The 15,155-nt window shown below is 28.9% G+C and overlaps 2 protein-coding genes across 4 annotated transcripts; one reads left to right on the plus strand and one right to left on the minus strand.

Annotated features, from left to right (window-relative positions):
- Positions 1-492: 492 nt before the first annotated feature.
- Positions 493-4,085, plus strand: LOC111279619 (cytochrome b5-like). 3 transcript variants are annotated; one of them, XR_016334764.1, is made up of 5 exons: positions 493-624; positions 1,000-1,159; positions 2,928-2,994; positions 3,106-3,493; positions 3,906-4,085. XR_016334764.1 is itself a non-coding variant. In XM_022866583.2 (4 exons), exons 2-4 carry the CDS (start codon positions 1,073-1,075, stop codon positions 3,354-3,356), a joined length of 405 nt encoding a protein of 134 aa, XP_022722318.2. In that variant the 5' UTR covers positions 493-624; positions 1,000-1,072; the 3' UTR covers positions 3,357-3,530. The 3 variants fall into 3 exon arrangements, 2 of the variants coding, with proteins under 2 accessions (XP_022722318.2, XP_089612646.1); XM_022866583.2 differs by lacking the exon at positions 3,906-4,085 and having other exon boundaries at positions 3,106-3,530; XM_089756520.1 differs by lacking the exons at positions 493-624; positions 3,906-4,085 and having other exon boundaries at positions 875-1,159; positions 3,106-3,530.
- Positions 4,086-9,495: 5,410 nt separating this feature from the next.
- LOC111279302 (cyclin-dependent kinase inhibitor 5-like) lies at positions 9,496-12,833 on the minus strand. The gene is made up of 3 exons (XM_022866321.2): positions 12,162-12,833; positions 10,135-10,338; positions 9,496-10,018 (listed from the first exon to the last, which is right to left on the minus strand). Exons 1-3 carry the CDS (start codon positions 12,686-12,688, stop codon positions 9,949-9,951), a joined length of 801 nt encoding a protein of 266 aa, XP_022722056.2. The 5' UTR covers positions 12,689-12,833; the 3' UTR covers positions 9,496-9,948.
- Between the last annotated feature and the right edge of the window lie 2,322 nt (positions 12,834-15,155).

The raw sequence follows: 15,155 nt of genomic DNA on the forward strand, positions 1-15,155 counted from the left end.
GACTCGAAATTAGATCTTTGATGTCCCTTTAAATATTTTTTTCAGTGTTTTACTAAATGAAAAAGTACACATATCATTTTTATTTTTACTTGATACAAAAATTTTCATTCTTGTATTTTCACAATATATGTTATTGTAAAAATGCTTATTTTACTTTATTTTAATTTTTTAAATTTGTTCTAAATTCATTTATCCGTCAACATATCATTAAAATTTAAATGAAATTTATCATGTGTCTATATTTTAAGTACGCAATGTACAAACTTCATTCAAATTTTATCAAGGCATAAATGGATGGATGAGTTTAAAATAAGTTAAAAATCATAATGAAAAAATTGGATTTTTAGGCATCCGTTTAATCCATGTTGAGTACATAAGTAAAGTTTTTTTAGTGTAAAAAAAAAAAAAAAAAGGTAAGTGAAAACGAGCTAACTTATCTACCAAACAATTCCCTATTTGAATGGCCTACCAAAGGCACCAACATCTATATCTCTAGAGTCCCACCTAACAACCCACCAAACCAAACTCAATGAAAATCACTTCTTCCATATCCTTCTTTTCCAACATTTATTAGTTCAACCAAGCTTCTGCTTATATGAGATTGAAACAGTGGACTGCCTCCTGGTTAGTTGGTTTGCCCACGGAATTTATTTCTTTTCATCCCACCTAAATATCATAATTTATGTATTTATTTTATATAAAATATTAAAAATTTATGTATTTTTATTTTATTTTATATAAAAATTATGAATTATAATTTATATTGATAAAAAATAAAATAAAATATTTTTTATATCAATAATTTTATTTATATTTTTTATTAAAATTTTAAATTTTATCATTTTCTATATTTTATTCCTATCTTTTTATTGGCGGTAACGTATTTTATATTGCCAAATCAAATCCCAGTTTTTTTTTTTTTCATCTGCCTCTCTCTCTCTTTGACATCGTTTGTTTTTTACTTATTTATTTATATATATCTTGGCTCTTGTTTAACAGCTTTAGTACTAACTTGAGATAGACAGAGAGAGAGAGGTGGAGGCTAAGCTGAAAACAAGGAAGGTAAAGCAAAATGGGTGGTGATGGAAAGGTGTTAACTTTGGCTCAAGTCTCTGTGCACAATACCCCCAAAGACTGCTGGCTCATCATAAATGGCAAGGTCATCATTATATTTTATTTTTGTGTTATTCTGATGGCTTGATATGTTTGTTTAATGTCCAAGTTAAGGACTTTGCATGTTTTTGGTATGTTGGGTACTTTCAAGCTTGCATTTTTTAATGTTTTATTTGTTGGTTTTTGATTGATCTATTGGACCCATTTATTAAAAATTGGAGTTTTTGAATATGGTTGAACTGGTTTGTATGTTGGAATTTATGTTCTAGCAGTTGCTGTCTTTTGGTGTCTCTTTTTGTTCTTTTTTGGATTTTAATCTCCTGATCCATGTGGGATTTAAATTGCTTTCATTGTGATTGAACTAAGCTGTTCTGGTTAAATCTGTTAGCAAGCTTGAATCATTGATTTGCTTGTTTGAAGTAACATGTGTTTTTGAGATTCAAATCAGATCCTTACTCTCATGCAGGGGGTCACATTATTGTGTTTAGTGAGTTATGGCAGTGACCATTTTGAGAAATTTTGGAATACCAAGGATTTGGATTCAAGTTTTATCAGTGTCCTGCATATGGGACATCAGGACTCAAAAACTTTTTGGAAGCCAACTATGAAGAGCTGTCAAACTTTGAACCTTTATGTATCACACTTAGATCTGAAGGCGCAAGTATTTACACCATTTTTGGTTTAGCTTTTTCAAAATATGCCAAACATTAAAACCAGAGCTTGGGTTTAAGATTAAGAGGCTGATACTTAGAGAATGAAGCCTTAGTTGGATACAGATTGCCTTAGGATTTTTGAGGTATTTCAATGACTTGATGATTTAGTTTAGGATTCATAAAGACAGTGGCAGATTCAGGATTATTTTCGGGGGTGTCCATTTATAATATATATAAAAAAACAATGTATTCTATTTATATTGAAGTTAAATGTCTAAAATCAAATGTGATTACTTTTCCAGTCCTAGTGCGTTAATTACGAAAGATTCCAACTCCAAAAGAAGCCTAAATTGTTACTACAAGCCTCAAGAGTTTTCCTGTGATTAATGTTCGGATATTCTATTAGTATTCCTTGATTTTTGTTTATATTTGTGAAAATTTGGACTTTCTCACAATCTGTGAACTGCCTCTAACACAACTTTCTGATTGAACCAACACCTAGCCTGACACCATTCTTTTACTGCTTGAGTTAATGCCATGGAAGTCTGATGAAATAATTGTTATACATGTGGCTTCTGAAGAACCAAAGAATATACAAATTGAAGTACTCTCTTTTGTTTCTGATTAGCTTCATATCTTAACATAATAATATAAATAGCATAAAAAGCAGAATCAAGGTTAATTGAAGCTTATTATTTGACCAAAGAACAACAAAGCAGTAAGAAATCAACAATCATATTCATGCTAAATGTTAAGTGCTCTAATTGAGGGAGAAAATCATAAAAATTTAGTGTAAACACAAAAGTCTGTGCTGGTGATTTTGCTTTTATGGTGGTTCTCTGTTGTGGATGTGGGTTGCTCCATGATCTCTTTAATGGCTTCGTTACCCTATGCAAACATAAAGCTCTTCCCCATATTTGCTTGTATGTCAGTAAAAACTCAAGCAGGGTTTTAGCATTCTTAAAAGAAAACAAGACCTGCAATCGAAGATAAATTTAATCATAAGTGACAAACTTCCACTCTTGTGTCTTTCTGAACATTAGCATCATAATTTGTCACTGACAGATTGCACATAATATTATCGAATGTTTTGAAGAGCACAATTTCTATGTATTATGTAATTTTTACTTCATTTTGGTGCCTGTCTCATTCTTGAAAAAGGTTTATGATGTGACAAAATTTTTGGAAGACCACCCTGGTGGTGATGAAGTGTTATTATCAGCAACAGGTACAAACTTTGAGTCTATTTTTATCAGACCTTCATTTTAGTTTTCTTTCTGCTTCTGAATCATGTAAACTGTAAAGAGCTTGACATGGTTTTAATATGTTTATTTTGCAGGGAAGGATGCCACTGATGATTTTCAGGATGTCGGCCATAGCAAGAGTGCCAGAGACATGATGGATCAATACTATGTTGGAGAGATTGATGACTCAACTATCCCAAAGAAGACCAAATATAAACCCCCAAAACAGCCTCACTACAATCAGGACAAGACATCTGAGTTCATCATCAAGCTCCTTCAGTTCTTAGTTCCCATTGCCATCTTGGGTTTGGCTGTCGGTATCCGCCTCTACGCCAAATCATCTTGAGGGTCTAGATTGTGTTCTGATGACTGAAAGCTCGTGTTTCGTTTATGCTAATCATTAAAGGCTGTTTGTCCTCTCCCTATGTTGTTGTTCCTGCAACTAATAGTGTAATGGAATCTATGCTTGCTGCCTTTCCTCAGGTAACTGATATAATTCAAAACGCTTTATTTTGTTGAATGCAGAACCTTTAATCTGGTTGCATAATCATAAAAACCATGATGTTTGACACCTGCATTATTGTTACCCTGAATTTGAAGATGAGATTTGGAGGCAAGACAGTAAAATGTTTTTTGTATGACCTGTTGATCTTGATGATTTATTCCTTCTTAAGGATCAATATGATCCTGGCCTGTTTGCAAATATAGGAACATATAGATTACAGAGGGTTTAGTTTCATTGCCTTGAAGTTAAAAAATAAGTATAGATAGAAACTTGAGATTTAACTTAGTTGATTCATACATGACATCCAGGTGGCATCCAGACCTAGAATTCAAATTTTAGAATCAGCAACTTTTAGTTTCTTTTTGTCCTTACATTAGAATTATTTGACAGCTATGCATGAAGAAAGTTGATACTGGATCTAGGAAGAGGGAAGTCCAGAGCCCACTTGGCAGTTGTTTTGGGGCCCATGGCATGCTAGACTCAATCTGTTGGACCAATATAAAGGACCCCAGCCACCAATCATAACCCATGGGCTATGCATGACTTTGCTTAGCTCCAATTTAATCTATCAGATAGTTAGGACTATTATTCTATATGGTAAGAGTTTTTTAACTCTACAAATGGCCATTTTTACTTGTCTATTTATTTATTATATAATTTTTTTTTTAAATATATGCCTTAAACAAACATGTGTTAACTTTATAAATTTGTTTGAGAAATTAAAATACTCTTATCAATAATTTTACTTATTATTATTTTCAAGTGTTCATTTATTATCATTTTAAATATACAATTTTAAATGAATATGTGTCAATATTAAAAATTTATTTGTGAAGTTAAAAAAAACTCATTTTGGATAATAATCCAATTATAAATGCTAATTACATGCATAAAGACAATGAAATGGGGATGGGAGGATTCAAATTGAAACTAATAATCCAGTTATAAATGCCAAGTGCATAGATAGGGGTGAGCAAAAGTCGGTTTGAACCGACTAGACCGATCAAAATCGAATAAATTCGGATGAATCGGTTCGGTTTATTCGGTTTTAATTATAATCGATTTTTTAAATCGGTTAAATTGGTTAATTCGGTCGATTTTCGGTTTTTAAAATTGATAATCGTACTGATCGAATTAATCGACTTTTTAATAATTAAAAATAAAAAATTTGAGATAAATATTTTTATTTATTTTTTTTGGTAAAAATTGTTGAAATTATTAAATTTTTTAGTAATTTAGTTTGAATGATACTAGAGTTTGAATTTTATTGAATTGAATTTATGGTTAAATAATTATTCATAATAGAAAGAAAAATGATAAAAAAAATCGGTTATTTAACCGAACCAACCGAATCGAACTGATTTTGGTCGGTTCGGTTATGGTTGATTATTTAATAATATGTGATCGGTTCGATTATTTATTAAATAAAAGTCAATTAAGTCGGTTATTAATTTTTTTAAATCGAACCGATCGAATTGACCATTTACTCACTCCTATGCATAGATAGACAGACGATGAAATGGATTTGTCTTTTTTGTGGGATTTGTTGATTAACAGAGGTCTTTCACTTGAGGTGGTCCTCAAGAGGATAGGACCCAAAGATTCCAGAACCAAGAATATGCTGAAGAAAGGCTTAATGCTTTTGTTCCCTATTGATCTAAGTATCTAAAGCTTGAAAGGCAGATTCCATAAGAACAGAAAAATCAAAGTAAACCAGCCTAGAATTTGGGACTTTGGGTTCATTTAGCAGCAATTAGAGGAATTCTCACTACGTTACGGTTGCATTTGAGTTTAATCACAAAAAAAAAATTTAACTATAAAACAATATCATGAGATAAGAGTTTCATTTGAGTTTATAGATAGCAATGGGTCGAGACAAATTTTTTTTACTCTGAACTTGATCTGATTTTATATTTATAATATTCGTATTCGATTTGATTTTATTTTTTAAAATTATTTTATATTCAAATCTGATTTGATTCGATATTATATAAAATCATATTTTATCTGATTTAAAATTTATAAAATATTATTTTTAATATAAATATATAATTAAATAATTAATTAAAATAATTTTTTATAAATATATATATGATTAGATCGAGATCAGATTTATTCAACCTCAAATTCTTTTTTATTATTATCTAATCTGGCCCAATTTGAAACTCAATCTAAAACAAAAAAAAAAATCCTAAGCAATCGAAACGGGTTAAGACCCATTAGTTGCAGGTGAGTTTGTCATCCATATTTAAGTTTAGTCACAAAATAAATTTAATCATAAAACAATATTACGATATAAGAATTTTAAGAACATTTTACTACTTCCATTTTCTTCTTTAAAAAAAAAAAAATCTATCATTTACTAAAAAAAAATTCATTGTTTTTATATTTTGTTTACTTTGATGGAAAGTAGTGAAATTAAACATGTTCAAATCACTTTCAGGCTGTCTACAGACGTATGTTTCACATCACTTTCAGACATTTTCCCACTTTCCCAGGATTTTGAGGTTTTTTACTCTCTGAAAAACTGTTTTCACACGTTGTTGTTGTGGTACGAAAAAATTCAATTTGAAAAAAATATATTTAAAAAATATGTAAAGAGTTATTGAAAAAAATTATGATTTAAGATTTTTAGAAGTTTGACATTATTATAAAAATTTGTTATGAAAAATTAAAACATTTAAAATGGACATAATATTGGAAAGAAAAAATAAATTATTTTTTCAAAAATAAATAATAAAATAAGTTTTTTAATTATTTTATCTTTAAATCATAAATTCTAAACGATAATTATATCTCTCAATTAATTTTTAAAATTGATTCATTTTAAGTGATCAAAAAGCGAATTAAAATCAAATTTGTCATTATATTATGATTCAATATTATATTTTGTTCATTTATTTTAATTTCATCAAATTTTATCATTATATTTTTAATTTTGTTGATTGCTAAACAAAAATAACATAATTAGGATATTTCATTAATGTAAGTAATAAATTTTTGTTCAATTTATTATTTTATATCTAAACAATAAAATTAAAAATAACAATAAAATTCAATATCCACTTATAATATAATAATAAAATTAAAATTGCCTTAATTAAATTTTTTTTTCTTTTTTATTGATACATATCATTTAAGAAGAATCTTGTGGCTGCAAAAAATATAATCATCCATCAAACTGATCACTAAAATAAAATATTTAGTAATTGGGATCAAAATTAATCCAATTTTCTTTGATCATCTTTTCAATAGCTAAACATATTTCATTATGTCTTAGATTTAAAGTATATTGCAAAAAATATAATTTAAAAAATTTAAATGTTTGATATTATTGTAAACAATGTTATGATGAATTTAAATATTTTAAAAAATATGTATAAAATAATAAAAATTTAAAAATATGAGATAATAAAATCATTTTAGCCACAAAAATTACAGTTGAACCATAAAAGCATCTATTTAAAAACTTTTTTTTTATTTGGGTTTGAATGCAAAATTTTTAAACTAAAAATCCATTTTTTTTTATTGTTTAGTATTAAAATTGGACAATAACAACTTTTGAACGATAAACTAGTTTCAATCTCAATGCAAAATTAGGTCTAAATATGAGATAGAAAAATGAATTACAAATATTATTTTTTAAAAATAAGTTTTAACTATTTTTCTATTCTTTTTTTTTTATTGACGGATGCAAGGCTTAACCTAAGGTATCCATAAACATCCAAAAACAATAAAATTTGAAGGAAAATTTTACTTTAAACATCCTTAAAATTTTCTCCTGACATTGTCAAAAAATGAAAATTAAAAAAATTTAAAGTAAAATTTTACTTAAACACTTCAAAAAAATTTTTCTAAACACACTTTTAATTTATAAAATCAATAAATTTATCGAATTTTTTATATATTATAAATGAACACATCAATATTTTTTGATCTGAATGATTAAAAATTTTAATTTTTTTTAAATAACATTTTGATTTTTAATTTTATGAATAAAAAAAATAAACATCGAAAAAAATTACTTCTCTTAAAAGATTCAAACCAATTTAACTTTGAAATGATTATTAGAGATAAAAAAATCTCAAAAGAAAAAGGATACAAAAAAAAAAAAAATTTGATCACCCCACTGTTTTTTTCTTTTGGTTCCGACGGTTGACAGGGTTCAGAGAGATCGCATTAATGTCTGTAGAAAGTTTTAGATGTCGTAATAGTGTAGAAAGTTTTATCTTTGAGGACCACTTTTTTGTGTGAAAATGGCAGTCAGTGTTCGAATGACACATGCAACGTTTGGGGGCAGAGCTTTCAAGAAAGCTACTTTCATTTCCTTGTAAGCTTTGAGAGACATAGATGAGTTTTTTTGGGTATTGTTTACAGTTACCAGTTTCATACAAATGTCCAAAAAGCATTAAAAACAAATGACTCAACACAATCCTCCACCAACAACACTAAAGATCCAGAATCCTTCACAAATTTAGGTCACCTTGTCTCTCCCTCTTCAACCACAAGCGTCACCAATTCCCCACCACAGTTTTATTATAATTTATTATAAGATTTAAAATGAAAAAATAAATAGAGTACATTTAGTAATTCAAAACACATCGTGATAACATGAAAATAGTATGAAAAAATATATAAAAATAATACGATTTAAAATTTTAATAAAAATAAAAAAATAATTTATATTTTTTTATGTGATATATAATTTTTATGTAAAATACAATACGAATAATCAATATAAATATACAAATTTCACTATGTTAATTGAAGTACCAATTGTACACTTGTTTGCAGTAACTTTGGGGTGTTTGCTTTCTTCTCAAAATGTGAACTCAGAGAATTTTGGATACATTGATGCAATCCCACCCACATGTGGGAGGTAGTTTTCCTTGTAATGGTCTTCCCAGTGGTAAAACAATCAATCAATGCCCCAGTAGAAAGTTCTAATAAAAACCCATCCTTTTTTTTGAAAACAATGAAGAAAGTTTATGATTGGAAATTGAAGCATTCCTCAGTTTCATCCAATGGTACTTTGGGCAACAACACCCACCTCCACTACAACCACCAGCACCATCATTTTTCAATCAAAACATCTATCATTAATGGGGTTGAACAAGATTCCATTTGATAACATGAGAAGAGGAAATACTTGCAACTTTAGACTGAAACGGGTGGCTTCATATTTTGCTTAATCAGACAACTAGGGAATCTAGCATTCCAAATGCAACCTGGCTGTGAAAATTCTCTAGCAGAGAAGAAGAAAAGAAATAATGGAAACTCTCTACCAACTTATATTACATGTCTTATCAACACCATAGGCAAAAAAAAGTGAGGTTTCTAAGTTTGTTCTTTCATTACCCATAACAGAAGAAGATGATAGTTTGCCCACTATCACGTAATTTGTTAATAAAACACTCAACTCTTAATTTCAATGACTAAAATTCAAAGTCCATTTTCTAGAGTTCAAACAATCCCTGAAAATATTTATGGTTACCAGGTGCATTCTGCAAAGCCAATCGAACGCACCTTTTACCAAAAACATAGCAAATAAGAAAAGATTAATCCGTACCCCTTTGAATCATGTAATCCTTATCATCCATTTAAGCTCCTTTAAGCCTGTATAAATTGACAATTATCGGACAGAACAAGTTGCAGAAGATAAAGTGCAGTGTGGACATGATAGATAGAGAAGACAAGATTCTTTCAATTCATTACCACCAAGAAAAGCTTACCCCACCCACCACTACCTGAAAAAAAACACCATCTTTTAGATGAGGTTAAAAGGAAGCTGTCGATCATGACTCAATGAAACAATATATCATTTCAGATCATAGTGATGGGCCGCCTTATCATCATCATCATCTTGAAGTTCATGGAATGATCAAAGTTCCATTGTCTCACATGGAGATAAAGAAAAGGCCAAAATTTAGCTGTGAGAATCACTAAAAAAATATGATAGAGGAAAAGACAAAACATAAGAGGATGAAAGAGATCATGTTTATTTCAAAGTTCCATCAGTACAAGTATAGACAAACAAAGGGAGGAAAATACAGTGCAAAAGAAAAAAAAAAGGAAAATAAATTCTGTACCAGATCAAGATCAATTGACCTAATTGACTGACCTTAAAGTCCCTAAAACTCTAACCTACACCCTCATTCCCTTCCCTTCTCAGATGATCTGTTAGACAAAGGACTTTGATTTGTAGTATTTTTTTTGTGTAACTCGTTACCTCTGTTATGTTACAGGCCATTAGTCTACACATTTTTTTTAACGGTCCTACTTTTTTTACAAGTTATGTAAGGTTGATGGAAAATGGAAATAACACCATCATCCTTACAACTAAAGACTAATTCCTGCTACCTTAAAAACCTAAATTTAAGATCAACTGAGATATTAGGCAGGAAAATAAGTCCTGATGGAACACTAATGGTGTCTAGGGGTCCACTTTCTCCCATTGATATCGTCCTGGGAGTGGCTTATCTTTCACTGGATCAAAGTTATATCTGCAAATAAGAACATATCTTTTATCAGATCATAAACACAGAAGTAGCAAAGAGTTGTGCAAAATTTTCATAACAATCATAAAAGTGAGAAGTAGGGTGAAATATATATAGTATACTTCTCAATGAATTGTCTTCGCTGCTCTTCTTCTACAACAGCGAAGAACTCATCAATTTCATGAGCCGTTGGGATGTGTCGACGCGTTGAATTCACTACTCTCTGGTTAGTCTCTGCTGAGCTGGTAGGCCTAGTAGTAGAACCAGGGGTTCTGATACTCTCTGGGTCCCTTATCAAGCTGCAAGGAGTTGATTCCCTAGTGCCCCTGCACAAAAATAGTTATTAGTTAATGAAAAGTAACAGAATCTAAAGGCAAACACTCAATTCTAGAAAGCCAGTAAAAAAATTAACTTTCTTTTTTTCTGCTTTACATCTACCCCCCAAACAACATCGCATGGAGAAGCAGGCCACACTAATCATTTGAAGAATAACAACTGAAAATGTTAAAGCATAAGGGTTCCTCGGTGTACGATAAAAAAGAAGAGACTCTTTTTATCAACGTTCAAGCAAAAAGGTTCTGCAGTTCACGGGAAATAAATGAAAGATTTTCCCCTGTTTTCGTTTTGTTTTGGATCCTGCTTCCACTTTGACATGCTTCACTCACCAATATTTCGGGCAGAAAAGACTTCACAAATACATTGAGTTCAATATACACATTAAAATCACAAAAACCTGTTCTACAATTATTTCTGCACGGACAAATTGAGCTGAAAGAGACTTTTTTTTTTTTTGGATGGAAAGGGGTTGGGTTACAACTAAAACCAGATAAATTTTATCATAGTTATTTTGCTTATTCAAGCAAATAGTAAGAGAAAAAAAAAAAAGAAAAACAAAATCAGACAATATCAAGCAAAGAGTAATAAAGTATACAAACAAATAAACAAAGACAGGTTTTCAGATTATCAGAATCTCCTGAAGATCAGATTATCATCCATTAACTAAATAACTCTTGTCAGAATATCCTATGCTCAAAGCATGGATATGTAAAGCAAATTAGATCCGTGTCTTCCAAAGAGATAAGCTCAATCATCAGATTAATCCCCAAGAAAAAGAAAACAAACACAAATGCTTTTGTAAATTTTTATCTTGAAAATGTCACAGCATCCACCATGCGGAAAAAAACAAAATATTTTGTTTCTTTCCATTAGAATAATATAGCAGCATAGATGCCTAAAAGTACCCAAACAAAAGAACCTAAAATTAGAATATATTTTATTCATATGACCACATAATTAGACAAACCCAAGTTTTAAAAGCATAAGTAACCAAATTTAAAGGAAAAAAAAGCAAGAGGCAAAAATCAATTTATTAACAAAACAAAAGAATTTATGAATGACAAGGGAAGGCTAGTAATGACATGGTTTTGGGTTTTATTTCAAAAAACAATGGTTTCTGTCATAATACAGCTGCTTGCTTCCACCAAAACCAAAAGATTAAAATTCAAAAGTAACCAAACTGTAAGAATCAATAATAGCTAACTTTTGCTTGTGACACAATAAAGGACACCAGCCGAATGATATGATTTCTCTGAAGGGAAGACTCCAGAAACAGAAGCAGATAATATTGCAACATTCCAAACCGAAAACAAACACTCCTTCTCAGCAATTGATTCACGAGAATCTTATATCATATATATAATTTTCAAACTTTCCTACCACAAAAGCACAGCAAAAACTAAGAAAAAGAAAACTAAAATTAGAACCCGAAGCTAAAATGTGATTTTCTTATTCAACAAAGTTCAATCAGCCTCCTCGTAAAACTCTATTTCAAGGGGGGAGTAATCCTTTCTTTCAACCAAATAGGAAACTTAGAAACCATCAATTACCAGATTGTTTAGAGCACAATCCCAACAGGAAAAAAGGGTGCTTTTTCCTTTTTAATCTTTTTCAATAAAAATACAAGAAAAATATGTCCAAATATTAAAAATCTTCCTTAAAATACAGAACTCAAGAACACAGTTGACGTAAAAGTTTCTACTTTTCTTAGAAATTTTAAGTCTTTTTTCATATAAAAGTTTTGTATCATTTTCCAACTAAAACACCAAATAACCATAATAATTTTTCCTTAAAAAGAGACCAAAAAACCAACCTTTCTCGAGCTTCAATGTCCAAAACATTTTCTCCAAAGGAAGCTTCAATGCCACCAAAATCCTTGCTCTCATTACTATTGTTAATATTACTATACTTAATAATATTATCATTTCCATTATCCTCTTGCACCATTTCTTCTCTTCCAACTTCACCTTCCTTTTTCTCTTCCGTGGCAGAATCCGACCTGCTACCCACCCGAACCCGAGAATTCGAATTAGGGTTAGGGTTTTGCCCACTGCTCTCCTTCTTACTCACCTGTTGCTGTTGCTGCTGCTGCTTCTGCCTCTTCGAATCATGGTGGTGCACAACAACCGGCGGCTTCTCTAACCGCCGACTACGCAGCTGGAGATAAGACCCGTCTCCGTTAGCCGGAGTCGAAGCCGCCGTAGCCGGAGAAGTCGACGATTTCTGTAGCCGTTGAAGCGCGAGGGTTTTGGCTCGGGTTCGAACTCCAAGGGAAGACTGCGAGACTTCCATCACAGCAACTTCCCCTGCCGTTTCGGCCTTCCTAATGTACTTTCCCATTTGGGTTTGAAATCGTAAGGGTTTTGGGTTTTGGAAGAAAGAAAGCTTAAGCTCTCATGAGAGAGAGACAAAGACAGGGAAACGAGAGGAAGCGAAAGGAAACGAAAAAAAAAAAGGAAAATTTTGGGTTTAGCAGTTGTTTGTTAAAGAAAGAAAGAAAGAGAGAGAAAAAGAGAAGGAAAAAATAAAAGGTAGGGTTGGGGATGGATGGGAAGATTTTCAGGTGGGCTAGGATTAATTACTGCTTCACTGTACTTCCAATTTCTCTTCTCATATATCTCGTGATATTTTACATTTTATTCCAATTTCCCATACTATTTATAAATTTTTTCCCAAGATTATTAGTACTCAAATCTTTCAAAAGTTTATTGAGAAATTATTTAATATATTTTCAGATAAGTTCTTTAATTTTGTAAATAAAATTAATATGATGATATATATCTTATTTTATCAACAAGTAATTGGTTCAATCGGTTAATATTTATTTTTTTCGATAAAAAAATTTTAGATTCGAATCTTATCGGTGGTCACTTGTTTAGGTCATCTTGAATACATAACTTGCAACCACTTGTTTTAGATTGTCATAAACGACACATATTATCCTGACCTAGAGGATTAAATAACCTATCTATCTTCAAATTTTTTTTTTAAAAATATATATATCTTATTTTTAATTAATTATTTTATTTTTAAAATATATCATACGATACATGTATTATTTATCAATTCTGTTTATAAAATTTAAAAATTATATTATTAATATATATAATAATTTCTCTTAATTTATATAATATTTATGTTAATTAAATTTTTAAAAATTACAAGAGATGAGTTAAATAAATAGGGTTGGAGTAAGGATAAGTAAAAAATTTTAAGAAAATTTCTATTATGCCAATTAATTATATATTTAATTTACAAAAATGTAACAATTTATAAAATTTATCAAGTGGGCATATATGTAAATCTTCCTTTTTTCTTTTCACAAAAAATTTACAAAATAACAACAATTTAAAATTACAATGCTTTTAAAAGATTATTAGATAAATCTTTCTTACTAATTAATTATACATGGAATAAATTAAAATGTGCTAATTTATTAAAAATTATCAAATAAGCATATACACAATTTTTTCCATAAAAAATTGTTTTTTTTTTAAGAAATCCGCAAGAATTTGAATTTACTTTGCACATATGAAAAAAGAAATTAAATTTTCTCTCTATTTATTTATATCATTGTATTTCAACCACAAAATTTTGAAATAAAATAATGAAAACATTTTCAAATTTTTAACTAGCAATATAATTGTTACAAACTAAAAGTACTTAAAGATTACTCAAACTAATATGAGCAATTCAATCTTATAGAAGCTTAAAGGTTTATAATACTTCAATAAATGATATTATGTCCAAAAAATTTTAAATGAAAACAAAAAAAAATTCTTGATAATGAATTTACAATTTTTTTTAAAAATTTATTAAATGAATCTTACTTTCTATTAGTTAGTTATATATGGAATAAATCAAAATGTGTCAATTTTTAACAATTATCATGTCAACATATATGTAAGGTTTTTTTTTTTTTTTTTCATTTGCAACATTTTGAACTTACTTTCCATATATGAAAAATTAATTCAAATCCTATTTCCATTTATATCATTGTATTTCAACCAAATAATCTTGAATCACACATTTAAAAATCGGAAATCAAATACTATATTTGTTTAGTCCAAATAAGCATGTAATCTTCGTTGACTTAGTGATCAAGAAAGTTTAAAAAGATATATAAGATTAGAGTTCGAATTTTATCATCCTCATCTCTTATTTCCTATGCAATAAAATATATATAAATATAAACACATGAATAATAATTTTTAAATATATCTTCATCATTTAATTTATTATTTGTAACTTGATGTTTTGTGAAAACTATTTTATTCAGTGATTAATTATAAATTAGATTCAAGGATAAAATATACAAATAACACTCAATTTTAAAAGTATTTTTAAAATGTTTACTTAAATATTAATCTTTTTAATTTAGTCACTTAAATTTAAATATTTTTTTTTTCGCTCAGCTGTTAGTAGTTACCCATGTGCTAGTATGGTATTGTCACATTAATTGCTAGGTTTAACATGGCATTCCATATCATCTAACAAATTACGTGATATTACTGATGTGATATTATAAATTAAAAAAAATAAAATTTGGTTAATTAACTTTTTAAAAATTTTTATTTTTGTCATTGAACTTTGAAAATTTATAACTTAAACACTAACAAATAAGCCATTAATTTTTATAGAAAAACATCAACATTTGATATTTTATTACATGAAATTATATTATAATTTTTTTAGTTTATTGTAATTATATCATTTAAATTTTAAAAATAACTAAATAGTATCTAATTGTCAAAAATACTAAAATAACATTAATTTAAATTTTTATGATTCAATCTGTCTAAATAAA

This window comes from Durio zibethinus, chromosome 27 (assembly GCF_047325235.1).
Source record: "Durio zibethinus cultivar Kanyao isolate XHJ-2024 chromosome 27, ASM4732523v1, whole genome shotgun sequence".
NCBI classification, from domain to species: domain Eukaryota; kingdom Viridiplantae; phylum Streptophyta; class Magnoliopsida; order Malvales; family Malvaceae; genus Durio; species Durio zibethinus.

Excerpts from the sequence above, each read along its gene's own strand:
- LOC111279302 (XM_022866321.2), bottom strand. The coding sequence starts at position 12,688 with ATGGGAAAGTACATTAGGAAGGCCGAAACGGCAGGGGAAGTTGCTGTG. Across the intron at positions 10,339-12,161 it reads GACATTGAAGCTCGAGAAAG|GGGCACTAGGGAATCAACTC; the intron begins GTTGGTTTTTTG and ends ATTTTTGTGCAG. Across the intron at positions 10,019-10,134 it reads CGAAGACAATTCATTGAGAA|ATATAACTTTGATCCAGTGA; the intron begins GTATACTATATA and ends TCTTATTTGCAG.
- LOC111279619 (XM_022866583.2), top strand. The coding sequence starts at position 1,073 with ATGGGTGGTGATGGAAAGGTGTTAACTTTGGCTCAAGTCTCTGTGCAC. Across the intron at positions 1,160-2,927 it reads GGCTCATCATAAATGGCAAG|GTTTATGATGTGACAAAATT; the intron begins GTCATCATTATA and ends TTCTTGAAAAAG. Across the intron at positions 2,995-3,105 it reads AGTGTTATTATCAGCAACAG|GGAAGGATGCCACTGATGAT; the intron begins GTACAAACTTTG and ends TTTATTTTGCAG.